Source organism: Sarcophilus harrisii, chromosome 3 (assembly GCF_902635505.1).
Source record: "Sarcophilus harrisii chromosome 3, mSarHar1.11, whole genome shotgun sequence".
Taxonomy (NCBI): Eukaryota; Metazoa; Chordata; class Mammalia; order Dasyuromorphia; family Dasyuridae; genus Sarcophilus; species Sarcophilus harrisii.
In genome coordinates, this window is record NC_045428.1 from 490,084,696 (window position 1) to 490,107,168 (window position 22,473).

Genomic DNA, 22,473 nt, shown 5'->3' on the forward strand with positions numbered 1-22,473 from the left:
CAGGGAGCCTCAGGATTATTGCTATATTTCCCCTAGAAGCTGCACCCCATTCACCCCATCAACAGGAGAATAGCATAATGTTGGGAACCTATAGGAGACTCTGGGGCCAAAAAGTGCCCCTTTCCAGAACGCCAGAGGAGTTGCCTCTCTGCTCTCATGTGACACTATGAATTTGAAAGACTTTGGGATCCTAAGGAAAGATGGGACTAACCACAAAAGGAGGAAAAGGGAGGAAGAGTGGGATGGAAAGGAGAGAAGAGGAAGGAGGAGGAAAGGAGGGAGGAAGGGAGGGACGGAGGGAAGGAGGGGGAGAGAGAGAGAGAGAGAGAGAGAGAGACAGAGAGAGAGAGAGAGAGAGAGAGAGAGAGAGAGAATATTCTCTCTAGGAGTTAGTGCAACAAGACTGGAGATCAAAGAGTGATTGTCATCTGTAAACAATAGCAATTAGATCAGTATGACTGGAGTAGAGTATAATAAGACAAGAAGGATAGAAAAAGCTAGTTGAAAAAGAGTTTGAAATGTCAAACAAAGGAGTTTATTTGTAGTCCTCAAGGTAACAGGGACCACTGGAATTTATGGAGAAAATAAAATCACTTTGGCTTCTTTGTGGAAGATGGTTTGAAGTAAGGAGACTAAAAACAAAAGACTTTTGCTGTAAGCCAGGTAGGAAGGGTTGAGGGCCTTAAATAGGGTTGGAGAAAAGGGAAAATATAAGAGAGATGTTGTGGAGCTAGGAACAAGAAGATTTAGGCAACTGATTGGATGTATGGAGTGAGAGTGAGGATTTAGAAAGGATTTTGAACTTGATAACCTTGAATTTTATATAGAATCAGAAAACCTTTTTTAATCCACATCTCTAAATCCCTACTACAAGCTGTTTAAGTTATATTTGGCATTTCCCTGGCTGACAGCAATCAAAGAGGTTGATTTGGGGGAGCATCCCCTGGAATATATCTAGAGAGCATAAGACTAATGTCTGGGGGTGCAGTGCTATAAGCCAGATATTAGAAAATAGAAAAATTGCAATTGTTTAAAAAAATTTTCATTGAAACCATTCACCAGTGTAGACTAATCTTAATTCTTATTTAAACTTTTGAGATGTTACTATACTATACTTTAATTTTTAAAACTGAAGAGACTCATTAAATGTAAACATGTTCTGAAATTATGATGTGCATAAGGAAAAGTATTGAAAAGCTTTCAGGAAACAACTCCTTTTTCATTTTATCCTAAGAAGCATTTCTTCAGAGAGAAATAAAACACAAGAGGCAGCCTGGTGTTAGGAATTGTTTGAACCATTGACTATTTTTAAAATTCCTTCCCAATATGCATGCAGTGTTATAGAACATTTAATAAGGGCTCTTTGAATTATGTTGCTCTATGCTGAAGAGAAAACCTACCCTTTCATCACTTTGTTTTTCCTTTAGAGCTAATGTTATGATCAATAGATTGCTAGTGTAATTTAGATAAATTTGGAGTTTAATTGCCATTTGGAAAATGCACGTCTATTTAAGATGTAGGAAACAATACAGAAAGAGAAAATCTAGGCATAGAAGGGGAAAAAAACCTTGTCATGATATTGGGAAAACCTATATAGAGCATTTTCAGAATCCCTGTTGTGAATAATAACTACTGTCTCAAATGGACGCTCCCCTCTCACACGCCCTGACGTTTAAATGAAACAGCAGAAATAAAACAGCAGTAGACATGGAGGGTGCTTTATGGAACAGATCATTCTAGATTCATCTTCTTCAATTAGTCCATAAACCAATTGAATGGAAGCCCCCCATCTTTGTTTTCTTCTCTTTCGGAAGTTCAAAGAGCTAAACTACAGAAATTTATTAGAGCAAGCTGATGCTTGATTCTTGATCAATGCACTTGACTGTTTAACATCCCTCCACCATACACCACCTTAGCTCACAATAGAATGATTTATGTGCATATCTTTTTTATGTTTGCTACTCTTTATACACTTTCTGTTTCCAAAATGTTTTAAGATTCAGATATTGGCAGACATGGCTTCTGGGTTTACTACTCCTGCTGGCAGACCCCGGATAGTCACTTAGCCTCTTGACATTTTGATCTCTCCTTCTTTGAAAAAAGATAATTTCTGATTTCCTCTCCCTCATAGAGAAATCTTCAAAAGAAAAAGTATAAAAACTATATATGTACATGTTAGAGAAAGTGATCCTATCATAGAAATGACAACAATGAAATTGTGTTTCCCAGCCCTGCTCCATGTTCAGTTTTTGCTTAACTTACATTCTAGAATTTGGGAGGACAGTTTGGGATGGGGTTCAGGGAATGTCACAGAATGACAAAATATTAAATTCTAAAAAATACAATTTATAGATGATCTAATCCATTTCATTTTTAGAGATGAATAAAGTGAGCTGAGAGAGGCTCATTGGAACTAAATAAATACACTGAAATCTTAAGTGTTCCTAAAATGTTAATGATGATAGAAATCCAAATCATATTTTTATTCCCAAGAAACCCTTTAAGCCAGAATACCACAACATGAAGCTAAGAGTCTTTCCAGTTAGGGGTATTCATCCCACATAAGAGCCTTGCACATGAGTGCTATCACATCTTCAAGGGAAATGGCTTCTGAACATGGGGGTGACCTTTTTATCCTCCATACAAGGACCACCAAGCTTTCTAGTGTCCTTAGCTTCTGCAATTTTAGTTTAGCCTTCCTCGAGGAGAGGATAAAGAATTGTGCTCTAGCTTCCCTTGCTATTCTCTGGTTTCATTCATTAGAATGACTAGAAATCACCCCAAAGGTGATGAGCCTTTCTTTTCAGAGGTTCAGTGGCTATTTGTGTCTCAAAAATGCTGTTCATTCTGCACTGACCTGTGCTACCTCTCACAAAATTTTGTGTCATTGCAGGCTTATATGAAACTGGAAGAATATGAAAAAGCTCTGGTGGATTGTGAATGGGCTCTGAAGGTAAGAGGATAGTCTCCCTTGTACCAGATGGTGATATACCTGGACAAGATATGGATTAGGCAGCTCATGCTGAACTGAAATAAACCAGTTTATCAGGGCTGTGTGTGTGGAGGCAGAAACTCTAATCCTTTGTGGGCGCTCAACCCAGCCAGTTGTGTTCTGAAATGTCACATGTATAATTCTTCCCCACAAAATTATATTTTTTTCCTAGTCCTAATCATTTGTAAATTTACTATACCACCCCCCTATTTTTGGGAGAATAATCAAGAGAAAGAATTTCTATTGTTCAGCTTTTCTGACTGTCATGCTTCAGGCATAATGCTGCTGTATTTTCTTATACTAAAATTCTATAATTCTTTGATCATCTTGAATTTATCATAATAGGCAGTGAAGAATGAAATTGAAAAGGCCCTTTTAATAACAAAATGATATGGGCATCTGCTGTTATTTTATTTCAAGTGACTTGGTATTTAAATTATCTTTAATCAATCAGTCAATCAATAAGCATTTAATAAGTACCTGCTATGGGCCAGATCCTGTCCTAGACCCTGAGGATATAAATAGAAAGAATAAGCAATCCCTACTTTCAAGTAGCTTACATTTAAATAGGGGAGACAACAAATAAATATATAAATGCATACTGAATAAATGCAATAATAATAAATTATAATAATATATGATCATGATAATAACAAAATAATAAATTTAAATAAATACAAAGCAATTAAGTATAAGCTAGGGCAAGAGAAAATTCATCAGCAGTGGGGGAATCAGGAAAGGCTTTATATTAAAGGGTGGTTTTTCAAGTGGACTTTGAAGAAAGAGGATTCTAGGAAAGGAGGAGAGGAAGTAGTGATTCCAGGCATTGGAGATGGGCAGTGGTAAGGACTGCTATTTGTGAGAAAGGTAGGGATGAGGTAGATTTGGCTGGATCACAATGTGAGTAAGAGAGTAATGTCCAGTGAGGCTGGAAAGGTAAGCTGAGACCAGTTTGTGAGAGCTTTTAAGTACTGTGAGAGCTTTAAGAGGCATTTAGAGGCAATCAGATAATATACTATATTTCTTTCATATCCAAGCATAAGACTTTACATTCGTGGCACAGTTTTGGGCACATCTAGAGATTTCAACAAATACATGATGATTGGTTAATCAAACAAAGAGGGAAAATTAGAACCTTTATCTAATGCCTTATATAAGGTATTCCCCCCAAAAAAAACCCACTGATATATAAGGGTACATTACTTTTTCATTTTATAAAAACACTTGCTATTTTTTTCATATTTTGAAAGCACAGTAGTTGAGTTATAAGAATTATCCAAGATATACTGTCAAAGGCAATTCATCTTCAGTTCCAACACATTCCCCTATCTTTTTAAAGTTTCATGGGGCCTTTTTTTTTTCCAAATGAGAAGAAGGGAGGTAAAGAAATCTTCTTGAGATGTTCTGTTACCAAACCTCAAAGTTATTGTCTGAATTCCATCCATCTTTTGCCAGTCATTTTCTTTCCCTCCTGCACTAGTAGCTAGGCACTCTCATTGGACCACCAGACATCCCTCTCTATTTGAAGCTTGAAAAGGAAAAATATTACAGTACATAATTTCATGCTGATTCTGTGTACTATATTGGCCTGTTTCCAAATAGTTAATTAAAATGCAGGATAATTAATGGTGAAATGAAGGCAAATCAGCCCTAATGGTGTTTACATTTTTTGAAACAGTATAGGAGTTAAATTTGTTAAATGCCTTCTGAGGTTTTGAAGCCATTTGAAAACTTTTGGAGGATAGAAAAGAAAATTTTAAAGACTATAGTCAGTAAGGATTTATTAAGTGCTTATTATGTGTTAGACACTGTACTAAACACTGGAAATACAAATACTGTGACTGAAACAATTCCTGTTTACAAGTTTACTGTATTTTTCAGGAAACACACATACACATGCACACACAGAATAAATACTAATGAATACAAAGAAACTTAATAAAACAATGTTTGAGAGAAATGGAGCGAGAGGGAGGGAGGGAGGGAGAGAGAGAGAGAGAGAGAGAGAGAGAGAGTCTGAGAAAGGGGGGAAGGAATGAGGAAAACAGAGGAAGGAGGGAGGAAGGAAGGGGAGAGGAAAGGGGAGGGAGAGAGAAGAAGAGGGAGGAAGGGGAGAGGGAGAAAGAGACACAGAGAAAGAACATAAGAAAGAGAAAGAGAAGGGGAAGGGGGAAAGAGAGAGAGATGGAGAGAGACACAGAGAAAGAATGAGAGAGAGGGAGAGGGAAGAAGGAAGTGAAAGGAAGAAGAAGGGGAGAGAGGGAGGTAGGGAGAGACAAAGAGACAGAAAGAGAATAAGAGAAGGAGAGAGGAAGAGAGGGAGGGAGAAAAAGGGGGGCCAAGGGCAAGAAGGAGGGTTAAGCAAAAGATGATATTTGAAACACATCTTGACAGAAAAGAGGAATTCTTTCAGGTGAAGGTAAAGAGGATGTGCCTGCCAGGCATGGGGGATAAATACAAGGGCATAGAGACAAGATATGGAGGGCCAGGATTGAGGCACACAATGGAAAGACACAGTATGTCTGGGTGTCAGAGTGTGAAAGGAAGAGTAATGAGCCTGGAAAGAAAGTCTGGGGCCAAGTTATGAAAGGTTTTGAAAGCTAAACAGAGGCAGTAGGAAGCCACTGAAGCTGAGTGAGTAGGGGAATCACATGGCCAGAGCCATAGTAAGGAAAATCACTTTGTCATTAGTGTGGAGGATGGACTAAAGAGAGGGGAGGGAAGGGAGGCAGAGACTTGAGGCAAAGAAACCAATTTGGAGAATGAGAGTAATCTTAGGTGAGAGATGATGAAGACTGGAACTAAAGTGGTGGATTTTTTTTTAATAGATAGAAGGGGTCAGACGAAAGAGCACTTTAAGATAGCACTATCTAGCTATTCCTTGCTGCAATATGGAGGATTCAGTAAGAACTCCTAGTTGCCAAGTCCATCTGAATGTCATTCTGAGGATTAATTACACTGTAGTTGTCAATTATTTGTGTTTTTTTTGTTTTCTTTGCCATTTTCCTCTCTAGTGCTTCTAATGTTTTATTGTGGATGCTCCTTAAAACATTTGACTTCCCACACCAACAGGTGCTGTAATATCTCTAACAGTAACTGAGGTATGCTCTTTAAGAGCAGCTTTTGCACATTCCCTTAAAGTAATATCCATTCTTAAAATGACAGAACTAAAAACACAATAGATGAGACAGTGAAGTGCATCTAGATAGCATGACATCCAGAACACAAATGACAGAGATCTAATTAAAGATGGCAAAACCAGACAATCTGATTTCATCCAGTCAAGGGCAGCCATTCTAAGTGAGCCCAACAACAATAAAATCAGGTACACATGGACACTGCTATTCCCCAAAATGAAACCATATCAGAATTGTTCCTAGACATTCATTGGAGTCTTTGAGCTTTGAGTTACATGTATGATTTGGCATCAGCATCATGGAATAAGTCATCTTAAGTGCCATAAAAGTTGACTTTTAAAAAGAAGCAGTATTAAAAGAAAAAAGAAACAGAGACTGAGTGAGAAGAGTGATAGGTGAGAGAGAAAGAAAGAAAAAAAGAGAGAAGGAGAGGGAGAGAGAGAGGGAGAAAGAGAAAGAGAGTGTGTGATAGGTGAGAGAGAGGAAGAGAAAGAGGGAGGGAGGGGGAAGAGAGAGAGTGAAAGAGAGTCAAGAGAGAAACAGAGACAGAAAAAGAGAGATGGAGAGAGAGAGAGAAGGAGAAAGAGAGAGATACACAGAGAAAAACAGAGAGAGAGAGAGAGAGAGAGAGAGAGAGAGAAGATGAGGAAGAAGAAAAGACAGAGGGGAAAGGAGAGTGAGAGAGGAGAGGGAGAAAGAGAGAGAGAGGGAAAGAGATGCTACTTCTACTTTCAGTTCTGTTCTAAGTAAAAGGTTTTTCATTTACTTTCTGTGCCTAGAAAGTGAAAAATGGTATATTGTTCAATGAGCTCCTGGCTGGCAACATCTCTAGCTCAGTAATACTGTAAAAAAAAAAAAAAAAAAAAAAAAAAAAGTGCAGGGTGTGTAGTCTAGGAACTCCCTGGTTTGAAAGGCACCTCCTGCATGTCAGGCAGCGTGCTGGGGGCTGAGGATGCAGATAGAGAAATGAGATGATCCTTATTCTGCGGGAATTTACACTAGGGGGCACCATCATGTTCATAGATGAAGACAGGCATTTTGAAGGTAAAGTGTCCCATAAGCCTAAAAATGTTACATGAATTTCAGTTATAAAAATAATCCTAATTATTAATTTATTTTTTTGTTAATTTGGTCACTTGTTCAGTTATTTCCATCACATCTGACTTTTTGCAACTTCATTTGGGGTTTTCTTGGCAAAGACACGGGAATGGTTTCGCCATTTCCTTTTTCAGCTCAGATTGCAGATGGGGAAACTGAGGCACACAGAGTTAAGTAACTTGCTCAGGATCACACAACTAGTAAGTGTCTGAGATCAGATTTAAACTTCCTGACTCCATGCCCAGTGCACTGTCCACTGGGCCTCCTAGCTGTCCCTAATCTGATCACAGCACAGAGATAAGCCTTCTTTGTCAGATTTCCCCCAGTTATCCTGAGAACAGTTCTGCTGACTTATCTTAGCTACTCAAAAGCCAGACAATTATCAGGTTACAAGGTTGTTTCAGAGAAAGGAAAGGAAGAGGAGAGAGGAAGAAGGAGGAAGTAGAGAGAGAAGGAGGAGGAGGAGCAGGAGGAAGAGGAGGAGAAGGAAGAAGAGGAAGGAGGAGAGGAGGAGGAGGAGGAGAGAGTTATTCCCCCTTTGGGGCTGCCGCTTAGGAGGCAGCAGGATGACTCTGTGGATAAAAGACTTGGCCTGGAGTCAGGAAGCCCTGAGGTCAATTCTGGCCTCTGATACTAAGTACTTATGTGATCCTGGGTGAGTTACTTTACCCTGTTTGCTCATCTGGGGAAGAAAAATGGCAAACGAGTATTTTTGCCAAGAAAGTCCTGTAGACATTCTATGATTGGCATTCAATGATCCCCAGGGTCACAAAGAGTCAGACATGACTCAATGACTAAGCAACAGTTAGTGACTTGTGATATTGTGGTATTGGATAGAAGACCACATATACTAATTGCTTGACGGTGGATGACACTTAATCTCTCAGTGCTCTAGGCAAACTCTAGACACTTAAGTTGCAGAAAGGATGCACTGATAAAGTTTACTCATCTGGGTAATTCAGAGAAATCACAGGTTCAGTCCTTATTGTATCCTGTGCAATGTAATTACAATGTAATTGTAATCCTGTGTAAAGCATATTCCATCATTCTTCTTGTACAGTGTGATGAAAACTCTACAAAAGCATATTTCCACATGGGAAAAGCTCACCTGGCCCTGAAGAACTACAGTATGGTAAGTTGTCAGAACTTGCACATGGCCCGTTCAGCCCAGAGGGAGAAGCTCATCCTTCTCTGAGGAGGAAGTGGATGAAACAGGCAACATTTCAACCGAGTTACTTGAATGTTAGACAGCCAAAAGGTTGCCCACTATAAATCAGCCTTATGCTTTTTGAAGAAGAAAAAATGTTTGTTCCTTTCTTATCTAAGTTCATCTCCTGCTATGGGACTACTTAAGGATTTGGCCACCTAAGAGAGTGAACTCAGGATCCCGGAATAGCAGACCCCCTAGAGTTCTAGCACTGATCATTTCAGGTTGCTTCTACCCAAAGACTTAACTCTTTTTCCTCTAAAGACTTTAGCACCTTGATCTTTTTTCCTTTATTCCTCTGCTGCACCTCTTCCCAATAATATATTCAGCCCAATAGATACTCAGTCAGATGGTTAGACTTTAAAAGCCTTTATCACATTATATAAACTTTGGAACACAAACATTATACAGACAGTTCCATAATTTTAATTCCATTTTATGGGGAAGGGAATAAGCATTTATATATTGTACCTCCCATGTGCCAGGTATTATTTATCATAATTATTATTTCTTTAGATCCTTACAACAACCTTGCAAGATAGATGCTATTATTATTTCCATTTTATATTCTGAGGCAAACAGAAGCTAAATGACTTGGCCAGGCTCACACAGCTAGTTAAGTTTGAACTTGGGTCTTCCTGGCTCCCCAGGCTCAGGCTTTATGCACCGTGCCACCTGGTCTTGTCAAGGTTTACCTGGTCTATTCTCTGAGAATCACCTTCACTTTTATTTCTCTTTATTGCCCTTGTTTCTACCGATTATGTGTGGCAGGGTAGATAAAAAGCCATCTTTGGAGCCCAAAAAATTTCAAGTCCTGTTCCTGTATGACTGGCCAAGTTACTTAACTTCTCAGTGTTCCTGGTAACTTCTTGAGATTTTAAGTTAGAAGGTGGCAAGCTGCCTTGGCAGATGTTTTCTGACCTGGGAGTTCCTTACATCAGTGAAATAATCATAGGTACGGTCTCTGCTTTCACCAGCAGCCTGCCATGGTTTCGTCCCCTTTGGGGGGTGCTTCAGGGGTGGGCAGTCACAGGGCCCAAGGGACTCTGTACCACCTCTCTTCCCATACAGGCCTTTGAGAGAATCTGACCCAAGTATCAGCCAGAGGCTGAGCCGGGTCAGGAGCTGGGGACTCCCAGACACAGCCACGGGCTAGACCAGCAGTATGAAGGAGTTGGTTGGATAGGGGGCCGGTGATGGGGACAAGTTCTGGAGCAGTATCTCCTTGGAGCTCGGCTCTTGGCTCTCAGCTGGTGCAGCTCCATCTCCGCCTTGTTCTGATGTGCCTGGCCAGGTTGTTCGGGTCTTTTCTTGGCCCTGACTTTGGTGACACACACTGGGTCAGCTCCCTTAATCCCTAGGAAATCGGAGCCCTTTTTCCTGCATTGATTCAGGCTTTGCTCTCAGGCCTAGGCTGGACTTGACTGCAAGCAGCCCTCGCAGTAATCATTCCCCATCACTCCTACAGTCTCCCTAGATGAGTGCTATCCCCTGTCCTGTATCCTTGCAGGACACATTGCCTGCAGTGACCGCCACTCTCCTTGAAGCCTTTTCTTGATTACTTTGGGGACCTGCCGCACTGCCACAAAATCCCTGTGGCCTCAGTCACACCCCCTCCTAGCTCCTGGTCTCCCAGGCCCTCTCTGCAGTAGCTGAGCACAGGGCAAGGCAGCAGGCCATGACAGGAAGACTGGCTTAGGATCTGAAGGGACTTGGGTCTGGCATCAGTGACCATTGTGATTCTAGGCCACCCGTTTCTCTTCTTTCCTCATATGTGAAACGGAAATAATAGGATTGAAAAAATTTGTCCCATAGAGAGGGATAGTTCTTCCGGCTCTATGTAAGTGCTCCTTTCCCATTTTTCAACGTTTTATGCATCCAAGTAGCTCCTTACATTAGCGTGGGTGTCCAACATTGCTTAGCTGGCACAAACATCAGCATGGCTAATAAGAATGTCTTAGATTTAGAGGTAACCCCAAGGCAAGATGGAAGAGTGGAACAGCATTAGGCTTGGGGCCAGAGAAACTGGGTTCCAGTTCTAACTCGGGGATTACCAGGTGTGTGGCCCTAGGCAAGGATCCTTATCTGCATACGGGGGATGCGGTACCTCCTGTCTCTTAGTATTAGTGTAGAAAATCACTGTGTAAACAGGGCCGCATAAATGTGAGCTGTTGTTATAATTATACAAGCCTGGACTAGCTTGGAACCCTGGCTCTGACCCTTATTACTCGGGTCACTTCCCCCTCCTAGCCTCAGCCACCTGATCTGAAAAATGAGGGGCTGGCCCACCGAGCCCCCAAGCTCCCGGAGGCCTGTGTGCTTCTGACCTCCAGACACCAGTCATCCTTTGATTTATTTTGTAATTGTTTTTGCCTCAGCCACACAAGGCATTGGGGGAGAGCTCCCACAGAAGTCCAGACAAATAGGCTGTTATATCAGATCCATGCTGAGTATACTCTGACTGCCTCCTGAGCTGAAGGAAAACAGGAACCTAGAAGCAAATAATTAAGAAACCCTGGGAGGCCTCAGTCGGGCCTTTCATGTCATCACTATTACCCATCACTAACTTGCAAGTTCTTGTTTCTTGTTTCCAGGCCAGGCAATGCTACCAGAAGATCTTAGAGATAAACCCCAAATTGCAAGTACAAGTTAAGGGTGAGAAAGTCCCCACTGGTCCTCTTGCCTAGAGTTGTATGATCTCCTGGTTTTTGTTCTTATCTTTTGATGTAGCATCGACTCTGTGTGCTCATTTCACCCATTTCACACATTCAGCTATTTAGTTTTCATTTCTCTCTTCTTCACGCACTCTGCCATCACCCATCTGACTCTTCTCTAATCTCCTCTTAATTTTACTCTGAAACCTCCCAATGTCTGTAGCCTCTGATTGACTCCACCCCATCTCACTTCTCTTCTGGACTAACCATTGTTCTCATTAAAAAAAAAAAAAAAAAAAAGTGTTTATTCTTTCTATTTCTGACTTTCCAACTGTAGAGGTAGGAGGAAGTGTTGGGAGAAGATCCAGTGGGGGGAAAAATGGTTTTGTGTTTTTGTTTCTTTTTTTTCTCCAAGACTCCCTCAATAAAGTAGACCAAAAAGAAAAGGCAGAATTACAAGAGAAACTAGCGCTACAAGAGCTGAAGTCAGGAAAGGAAGCAGCAGTGACCACCAAGAACTTGCTCGAGGCTCTCTCAAACCCTGAACAGATCCCTTTGTTCTATGCAGGGGGTGTGCAGCTCCTCACAGAACTCATGGAGGATTGTGAGTTCAAGATGTATTTTCTTTTAGTCTTTTAACTGATTTCTATCGTAGGTGGCTCCTGTCAATGTTATATTAGCTCATGTTTTCTACAGTTCTATCTTGTTTTGTTTTTATTATCCATAAAACTTTCCTTGGGAAAAAAAAGAAATGTTATAAGAAATTATTTCTCATCTTTATTGGTGTTATTCAATTGTTTTCAGTTGTGTCTGACTCCTTGTGACCATACTTGGAATTTTCTTGGTAAAAATAAGTGGAGGTAGGAGGAAGGGATGGGAGAAGATCCAGTGAGAGGGGGAAATGTTTGTTATTTTTTTCTCAAGACTCCCTCAATAAAGTAGACCATCAAGATAAAGTTATAAAATAGACTAATCCTACAATTATTGCAAGAATTATTTTTCTCATCTTTATTCATTTTACAAATGAGGAAACTGAGAGAAACAGAATTAAGTGACTTGCCCAGGGTCTCACAGCTAGTAAGTATCTGAGGACAGATTTAAACTGAGGAAGATGAGTCTTCTTATTCCAAGTCCAGCCACTGTATCCTTTCAACCATATAGCTGCCCCACATCCTCTTCCTATAGGATAATAAATTGCTCTCAGAAAGATTGTCTTTTACCCAAAATCATAGCTACTAAGTGGTAGATCCAGGAGTTCAACTCAGACCTTGCAATTCCAAATCCAGTGCTATTTCCATAAGACTATATGTCGTCTCATACACAAGATGAAAATCTATCAAGAGGATAGAGCTTTTAAGGCAAGCTTGCCTTACTCAGTTAATGTGAATTAATTTGTTTTTCCAGTGAATATAATTGCTGTAGAAAATGAGAAAAAGAAATCTAAAACTTAGTTCTTACCCTCCAGGGGCTTAAAAATTTAATCAGGAAGAAATATCTCAAACATTTGAGTAATAGAAGGCAGAGCCTAAAGTGGCTTAAAATTTGTAGAACCAGGTTTGAGGGTCCCCCAGTTGTTGCTTGAAATCAGTTAGAAACAGATAAAATTTGTACTTCTGCTAAGGTGTTATTATCGGATGGTAAATGCTAGTGTGAAGACTGAAACAGTTTTGACTTCCAAACCACATGAGTTATTTGCTCAACTAGATGGAGTGTTTGACCTACTTTAGCATACAGTGTTGAGTATGTTCTTGTCCTTTCTTTTAGCTTAATGAAGGTGATGAGTTCTTTAGACTTTTAGAACACCTGTTAAATAAATATTTTAAGAAAAGATGGATTTGCCAGTTTTTCTTGGACATTTTTCTTAAGTAATTTCGGGAAACCCTTTAATGATTATGAAATGGTAGATTTTTCTTTAGCAAATAATGTTACTATAATGTAATTCCTATAAATTTTTCTTTTCTTTAACCAATATAAAGTATCTTTTTATTCCAAAAGTGTTATATTGGTGACCTTGTTTCATATTCATTGTTTGAAGCAACATGTCAGGCAAATGTTCATAGAACTGACAAAATTATCTTTGATTTGTTTTAGGCACAGAAAAAACTTTATTTAGGACACATAATGGATTCAGTATCATCAATGACAACAAGGTCATAAAGCGGTAAGAGCACTCACTTGTGAGAAGGACAGCTAGGTGTGAAAATACATGCACAAAATTATTTTTCAAGAATACAATCATTTGTGAATTTCATAAAAAATTGAAAAAAATTAATCATATAGCAACTTTATATGAGGAGGATCACAATCTTTGTTGAAAAGTAAAGTGAATGCCTCTTGTACTTTAGTCTCTAATAATTGCTTTCAGAAGAGAGAATAATTTCCCCCCAAAAGAAAAAAGAACCTGGGTCTTCAGATTATTGTCACATCTCTCTTGAAGAATTAATTTTCAATATTTAAAGATGATTTAGATTTTAAATTTTGATCTGTATATCAATTATTGTTTATTCTTCAAATCATATTGATAAATGTCAATATTGCCTAGATTGGATTCATTATAATTTCTTCTGAAAAGATATTCAAAAGGAATTAATACTTTGTTGTTGTTGTTGTTGTTGTTGTTGTTTTAATTTAATAGCCTTTTATTTACAGGTTATATGCATGGGTAACTTTACAGCGTTAACAATTGCCAAACCTCTTGCTCCAATTTTTCACCTCTTACCCCACACCCCCTCCCCTAGATGGCAGGATGACCAGTAGATGTTAAATACATTAAAATATAAATTAGATACACAATAAGTATACATGACCAAAACATTATTTTGCTGTATAAAAAGAATCAGACTCTGAAATATTGTACAATTAGCTTGTGAAGGAAATCAAAAATGCAGATGGGCATAAATATAGGGATTGGGAATTCAATGTAATGGTTTTTAGTCATCTCCCAGAGTTCTTTCTCTGGGCGTAGTTGGTTCAGTTCATTACTGCTCCATTAGAAATGATTTGGTTGATCTTGTTGCTGAGGATGGCCAGGTCCATCAGAACTGGTCATCATATAGTATTGTTGTTGAAGTATATAATGATCTCCTGGTCCTACTCATTTCACTCAGCATCAGTTCGTGTAAGTCTCTCCAGGCCTTTCTGAAATCATCCTGTTGGTCATTTCTTACAGAACAGTAATATTCCATAATATTCATATACCACAATTTATTCAGCCATTCTCCAACTGATGGGCATCCATTCAGTTTCCAGTTTCTAGCCACTACAAAAAGGGCTGCCACAAACATTCGTGCACATACAGGTCCCTTTCCCTTCTTTATAATCTCTTTGGGATATAAGCCCAGTAGTAACACTGCTGGATCAAAGGGTATGCACAGTTTGATAACTTTTTGAGCATAGGAATTAATACTTTTTAAATAATGACACAAACTTCTTGTTCAGTTGCATTCCATTTGAGAAATGGCACCCTATACAACTTAATATAATATGTCTTATTCTTTAGATTTGGCCATCTAGTATAGGCCAGAATCACAGACATATATCCTAGAAGCACCAGAAGACCCCATTTGACTTAAATAGGATTCTCTGATAGCCTGGATGTACTGACAGGTCTATGTGCAACTTTCTCATCACTTAAGAGAATAGTTTCTCCCCCTTTCAACTTAAACCCTTCCATAAATTTTTCTCTCCAAGTTGAAAAACACAAAGTCCAATTCAGTCATTATTAAGGTTGGTGCCAGAGGTCCCCAAAACCCATGGATCTGTTTTAATGCCTTCCTATAAAGTAGGTGACTTCAATCAGAACCTAACATGTCTAAGTTCTGATAACAGCTTTTTGATTTTCATTTTCTTCTCTTCACTTCTTAGAATATTTTAGGGAAAAGTTACCTGATTAGTCAAAGTAGAGCAAACTCTGGATCCTCAAATCACTGTATAGGAAACCTGGAAGTAAAAGAGCCAGATGAAAAGAAAAATGATGCTTGCTTCTAGGTTTAATATCTTAATTTCCCTTATTTTCCTAATTCAGGTGCTTTGCCACAGAAGAAAAAGATGAAATTGAAGAGATTCTTTGTATTGCTGTTCTCAAACTCTGGCATGCGGTATGCACTGGGAATGGTAAGACCAAATAATGACTCTTAATTATTGCTAATGTACCCTGAATGTGGCAGGAACTGTGTCGGAGAGGTTTGCTTCCTGGAGCATAAGTGTCTAGACCTGACCGTGTTCCAGAGGTCTGAGGGTAAAGCTCAATTGCATTTCTTATAAGCAGTGAGGATTAGTGATAGCCTTGCTGTTCCTTTGGAATCCCTAAAGGAGGAAGCTATGGAGCTGGCTGGGTGGCAGAATGACATATATGATGTTTTGGGTGCCTTGTGGCCCTATTCACCTAGGAAATGCTACTGCTGCTTTTACATTAGGGTCTTCCCATCATGCCTCATGGCCAGTAACCTTTTCCATCTCCTGGGATTAGTGTGCCTTTTTACTAAAAACGGGAGTGCCTTAGATGTATGGTCATCTGTCTGAGATCTTCACATTTTGGTTAATGAATAAAGTTGAGCAATTAAATTATTTGATTAACTGTCTAGTTTTGCTGCACTTTTACATATTAGAATTTGGGAGATAGATTTCTTTGTGTCACACTAATATATCATTATCAAGTTAGTGGATTTAATAATATAAATACAACAAATGTAAGTAGTATTCATATCTATTTATCTGTGTTTCTTTTCTCTTTTGTTTTTGGCCTATTTGGGGATATCTTTCAGAAAGTCACATTCTTGGTGAAAGCAGAACTAACTCCTGCACCAAGGTTAAGTAAGCAGCTTCAGGAAAAGATCCTAGTGCCCTGGAAAGCTAGAAAAACAGGAAGATTCTTTCCTAAAAGGAATTATGCCATTGTCATCATCATTGTTGCTAATATCAACAAACACTTAAGGAACACCTCTTCTGTGCAAATTATTATTTCACGGAGCTGTTTCTTATAATAATGACTACCTCACCGGGATTCCATAACATTGACCCTTTAGGGTCAATGGCATAGTCATTAGATACCACTTTTTATTTTTATAGAGTTGAAAGGGAGCTTTGAAAAACTTTTCCTCTATAGACTATTTGAAGTAATATTTACAAATCACTTAGCACAGTGCCTAGCACATAGCAGCCACTTGCCCCCTCCCTCTGTCACTTAAACCATTCCATTAGATGAATATATAAAAACATTTAATATATAAAAATGAATATGAATCAAGATCCCCACTAGACCAGTTTGTGATCATTGTAATTGTCAGAGAGTTTTCCTTCATTGAGCCCAAATTTTCTTCTTTGTAATTTCTACCAGCAAATTAATTCTGATTCTTATTCCATGCAATTCCTTTCAAATAGCTATAATGTTCCCCCTGAGTTTTCTCACTACTGGGCTAAATATCCAGTTCCAGTTCATGATCTTCAGGTCCTTCACCATTATATTCTTCTTCTGGATGTCTTCTAGTTTAATAGTTTGCTTCCTGAAATGAAGCATTGCATACAGTGCTTTAGAGATGATATGATCAGAGCTAGAAACAGCAAAGCTGTATATCCTCTGTCTTTTTTCTGGGCATGAAGCCTTTTTTTCTCTCCCTATCATGCTATTGACATATATGGAGTTTGTATTTCACGCATGCTGAGTCAGTCTCAGATATTTTTCAAATGACTTATTCTTTGGTAGATCTTGCCCATCTTGTACACCACTGATCTACAGAATTAAGGTTTTTATATTTACTCTTGCTAAATTTCAGTCTGTTCAACTATTTTGATCCATCTCTCATCCATTGCATTAACTATCCTCTCTCACTATGTGTCATCTGCAGATTTGATAAACGTGGCCTCTATTCTTTATCAGTCATTGATTAAAAATAATAATAATAAAATCAAGGACAAGATCAAACACAGATCTCTGAAATGTTATAAAAGATATGTCTTCTCAAGTTGACTTTGAGCCATTAACAACTATTTTTGAGGTCAAGCCACTCATCCAGTTCCAAATCTATCAAATTCTTTCTTACATACTCTTTAAAATTCTTTATTATATACTCACCCAACATCTGCACATCCCTTCTACAAGACATTTTTTAAATACTTTGCTAAAATCTGGAAATACTTTCATCTACAACATTCTCTTCCCCTATCCATCTAGAAATCCTGTTAATAAAGGAAGTGAGGCTAGTCTGGAATAACATATTTAGTTTTAGTTTAGCCAGTTTAGCCAGACTGACTTTTTTGTGAACACAACTTCAGTTTCTAAATGTTCATTAACCATTGATTTGATTATATATTAAGTAATTATCCCCAGAATAGGAGCTAAGCTTACTGGTTATATCTTGTAGACCCCATTCTCTCCACTTGAAAATCAAATGAGCCTTGCCTTCCTCCATTTATTTTCCTCCTCTTTTTTGGATATGATCCATCTTATATTTTTCCCTATTGCAATACTCAGAACCAAATACACAATATTTATTCTAAATGTGGTCTGATCAGGGAAAAATATAGTGGATCCATCAATGATCTTTCCTTCTCTCTTTTCCTCTGATTGCTGGATCATATCTCATTTGATAACACCTGGGAATTTTTATGATTATGCCTTAAAGGATGAGCAACAAAGGATGTTGCTTTCTCTTTGGAGGATCCAGATCCCTGCTCTTTCCAAAAGAAACTCATATTTGTTACTTAGTCTTAAGTTTTTAAATATCCTCCCCTTTCTCTTTTTTGTGACATTTTTCCACCCTTCAACTATCTAATCTAGGTCAGGATTCTGTGCTAACTCTTCAAATTCTTTTTTCTTTGTTTTCATATTGAAATCCTCTCTCTTTCTTTCTCTCTGTCTCTGTCTCTGTCTCTCTCTCTCTCTCTGTTTTAAAAGAACACTATTCCTTCAGAAGTGATCTTAGACTATGTTAAAAACAAGTATAATACTATTTCAAAGTCTGATTCTTTTTGTACAGCAAAATAACTGTATGGTCATGTATACATATATTGTATTTAACATATATTTTAACATATTTAACATGTATTGGGGGAGGGAGGAGGGGAAGGAGGGGAAAAATTGGAACAAAAAGTTTTGCAATTGTCAATGCTGAAAAATTACCCATGCATATATATCTTGTAAATAAAAAGCTATATAAAAAAATAAGTGTAATATCCTAAAGAAGTCAGGTAAGAGAGAATTCTTTGGTTGGGATTTTGCTAAGGTGATATATAAATTACTTTGTTTTGGGGCACCACATCTTAGGAAATACATTGATTAACTAGAAAGTATCAGGAGATGGATGTTCTGGAAGGTGAAGGTGAAATTATAGGGATACAATCTTTACAAACAGACCTTTCAAGTATCCTAAGGAAATTTAGCATTTACATAGGGCAGTCCCTCAGGGAGCAAAAATATTCATGATTAAGGGCAGTGTCCCTAAGCCTGTTCAACCCACAAACTCAGAGATACTGCCTGACTTTTGACTTCGGGGCTTCCTAGTTCTACTTTAGCATATAGGGCAATTCCCAAAATGGCCTCAGTTTGCTTTTCCTCAAAATAATAGATGAATTTTACATCCATTCCTTATAAAACCTTGCATAATTTGTATGATAAGCCATGATTTGAGCATTGCTTATGGGATAGAAGTATAAAAAAAGAAGTGTGGGATTTGGGATCCTTCCAGGAAAACCCTGCCCCAGGCCATGGTGAAGGTATGACAGAGGAGCAGTTCTGTGGGCTTCCACCCCACCCCTGAACCTTGTCCCCTATACCTGGTTCTCCTTCACTGCTGACCCTACACTGGACCAAGCGTGAGGCAGCCTGAGAAGGAGATGGAGGTTACCCCAGACAGCAGTCAGCTAGAGAAGGGGCTATAGGGATGTTACTGCAGTCACGGCTTTGGAAGTAACTTCCCATGTCAGGAATATGGGTTAGATTTATATAAATCTGGAGCACAAGACTGTATTTTGTGACTTACAGAAGAGAATCAGCACCTATTACTAGCTCATTCTGACATGGACATCCTGCTGCCTGCCTTCCTCACTTCAAAAGTGCCATCCATTCAGCAGCATACCTTGTCCCTTCTACTCCTCTTCTGCCAGACTGAGAATGGAAGAATCTTAGTCTTGAGCCATATGGACTTGGCCAGGTAAGATCGTGTGATCTCTGCCATTTCCCTTGAATGTGTGTGACCTCCTAAGGTCTCTAATCATTGCTAACCTTTATCCCTTAGGAGTGGAGGCTCCACAGGTAGAGTTTGCGGTTCTGACTAGCTCGTCTTATTTCTGATGCTCTGCTTGCCTCCAGAGTCCTCAACGAAGAGATCATTGAATGTCATTTTTTCCCAAGAAAACTCTTATTAAACATTTGTGGTACCTCTGATCCTTCTACACATGGCATAGTGTAAGGAGAGAGAGACTTTGTGCTGCACCAGAGCTTTAGTTTCCCTCTAGATGTGGGAAGAGTTATTCTTTTCTTTAAACCGCACTTAATCTGTCCTGAGGATTTTCTCAACAACAACAAAAAAATAATAATAGTAATAATATGTTGCTTTTCAACTCTTAATAATCATTAAGCATTTATTAAACACTATGTACATATGAAGCCTGATGCTGAGAGACATTAAGAAAAGAACAGCAGTGAAAAGGAGGCTTCCTGCCCCATGGAGATTTCATTCTATCTATAATGCAGAATATATAAACAATCAATATTGCTTTATATTGGAGGCTTCAAAGCAAAATATTGGAGGAAAGCAGGGATTACAAGTGGAGGGCATGGGGGAGAGCATATCAGGCAAGGGTCACAGCCAGTGCCTGGGGAGAAAACCTGCTGGGTTGTGTTTGGGAACTCAGAGCTGGACATGAGGAAGAAGTCATAAGAAGACTGGAAAGGGAGGAAGGGGCCAGGCTGCACTTTGTGAGCAGTAATGCTATGGGCAGTAATGATAAGAGAATTGTCCTATCTTTGGGGCCTCCACCTTCCGTACATAACTCTACCCTCCCAGATGCCCGATGAGGCAGACAGCAGATTTCATAAATTAATTCACCCAAAGTCTATCATGGTTTCCTATTTTCAGTCCTCATCTACAACTTCTCTTTAGCATCTGATGTTCATGCTCGGTTTTCTTTAACTACTCAGTGCCCTTCCTAAAATGTGATGGCTAGAACTGAATACATCCCTGTGGCTAGGTTAGGACCAAGGCAGAATTCATGGGGACCATCACCTCCTGCCTCTGTGAATGCAGGCTAGGGTCCCATCAGCTTTCTGGGCCAACGTGGCACATTTGTTCTTAGTTGTGCGCTTAAGAAGCATCAGAACCAGTATTTAAGATTAGATCATCTGACTTCACATCTAACTTTCTTTTCATTTGATTGAGTTGGATGACCTCTGAGAGTAAAGACCAAAATTGCTTTGAGTAGCTTAGTGTTGGTCCCTGGCTTGTAGAGTTTACAGGCGAAAGTTCAGCCCAACTCTGAACCTGGCATTCAGCGGCAGGACCCTTCACAATGCCTTTTGAGGTCAACATAACTTTCATAGTAAAGAGGCACATTTCCAGTTCTTGTTCCACATGAAGGGAAGGAGGAAGCACTGTTTCTACACTTTTAAATTGTCACTGAAGAACCTATTATGGGAGGACATGGAGGAGTCACATAGGATGATCAGGCATGGATGGTTGGTTCCTGCCCCAGTGAAGGTAACTCCCAGATCCAATAAATCACAGATACATTTGATAAAATTTTCAAAAACCCATTTTTAATTTCGGGAAGTATAGAAACAGTTGGCATAGACTTTATTCTTCTAATTAATCATAGTGTCTCTTGAATTCCTATTTGAATTTTTCTAGTGAGTTGGATAAATGAAGTCTATAATCACTCCATGAGTCCTCCACCATCTCATTAGCCAGTGAAAGAAACCTCAGTCTATTGCCTTTATGCCCACTCTACTTTTTAATGTTGTGCAATTAAAGAGAGTGAGAGAAAAATGTAATGGAACCTCTGTAATGAAGGGAGACTGCACTATGGATCACACTTCTTCATGGAGGATGCTCCATCCTTTAAACTTTTTTCCTTACTTGGGAGGTGGGAGAGAGAAGTAGGAGCCCACAGAAACTAGAGTGGTATTTTTATCATTTTAATTCAGGAACTCTATTGTACAGAGCCCGAGGCTGTTGGGTCAAAATCGGGACTTAATTGAATATTTGCATCAGCTTTCCATTTGCCACACTATAACCTAAAGGCACTTATAACATAATATATACTCATAGGATGGTGTTTTTACAGAACTATTTGGGAATGGCATTAGGTTGGAAAAGAGTTGGAACTCTGGAGGTGAGAGTACCATGAATCCTATGAAGAGATCTAAGTAGTTTTCCTTCCAGAGCTAAGAAAGCCTCCAAACTCCTGTCTTTAGATTTTAAATCCTTCATTACCCAACCTATCTTTCCAGCCTTACTGACCATTACTGCCCCTCCCACGCACAGCAGTTCAGCCAAACTGGCCTCTGTTTCTCTCAATGACACTCCATCTCCCATCTCTGCTGCACAAGGTTTGCCACATCTCTGGGATGTGTGCCTTCCTTTTCCCCATCACCGAGAACTTCTCTTCCTTTAGGTTTCGCCTGATTCTCCTGATTAGTGCCTTCCCTCCTAAGTCACCTTTAAAAAAAACTACCTTGTACAGGCAACTAGGTGACACAGTGAATAGAGCACTGGGCTTGGGATCAGGAAGACTCATCCTCATGAGTTCACAAGCACTAACTAGCTTTATGATACTGGGCAAATCACTTCACCATGTTTGCTTCAGTTTTCTCCTCTGTAAAATGGGCTAGAGAAAGGAATGGCAAAGAACTCCAATATCCTTGCCAAAAAAAAATCCAAATGGGATCACATAGAAACATAACTGAAAAATGTATTTGTATTGATTCACTTAATTCATGTTCTATATTTTTAGTTGTACTTGATCCCTCATTAAAAGGTAGGGTTTTTATATATAGGATTATTTCATCTTTTATGTCTGACACATAGAAGGCACTTAACAAATATTTGATTTAAAAAAAGGGAATTTCATTACACACGTGAATTTTCTTGGTTGTATAGATCTTCTGGGAAAATACCAAGATATAATTACAAAATATATAATGAATTACTTTTTGCTTTCTTGCATACTTACTTGCTTTTTCTTTTTTTTCATTTGATTTAATATCTCATTCATTTTTGAATATGCTTACCTATCCAGAGAGCTACCTTTCAAAGTAATAAAATTTTTTTAAAAATTCATCAAAACCAACTGAAACAACATTCCACACCCATAATCTACCTCACCAAAAAAAGAAGAAAGATCTGTTTTCTCTTATCTTCTCCAGAGCCAAATTTGGTATAAGTTGCCACT

At 38.9% G+C, this 22,473-nt stretch overlaps 1 protein-coding gene across 2 annotated transcripts in view; it reads left to right on the forward strand.

Moving 5' to 3' along the window:
* Nucleotides 1-22,473, forward strand: part of TTC12 (tetratricopeptide repeat domain 12) — a 57,262-nt gene that overhangs the window by 14,394 nt on the left and 20,395 nt on the right. For both annotated transcript variants that reach the window (XM_023499446.2, XM_012545008.2), the window contains exons 7-13: nt 2,894-2,953; nt 8,288-8,359; nt 11,029-11,089; nt 11,504-11,692; nt 13,180-13,249; nt 15,113-15,201; nt 19,067-19,235. In XM_023499446.2, coding sequence (XP_023355214.1) covers nt 2,894-2,953; nt 8,288-8,359; nt 11,029-11,089; nt 11,504-11,692; nt 13,180-13,249; nt 15,113-15,201; nt 19,067-19,235 — 710 coding nt within the window. The remainder of the gene's footprint in view (nt 1-2,893; nt 2,954-8,287; nt 8,360-11,028; nt 11,090-11,503; nt 11,693-13,179; nt 13,250-15,112; nt 15,202-19,066; nt 19,236-22,473) is intronic.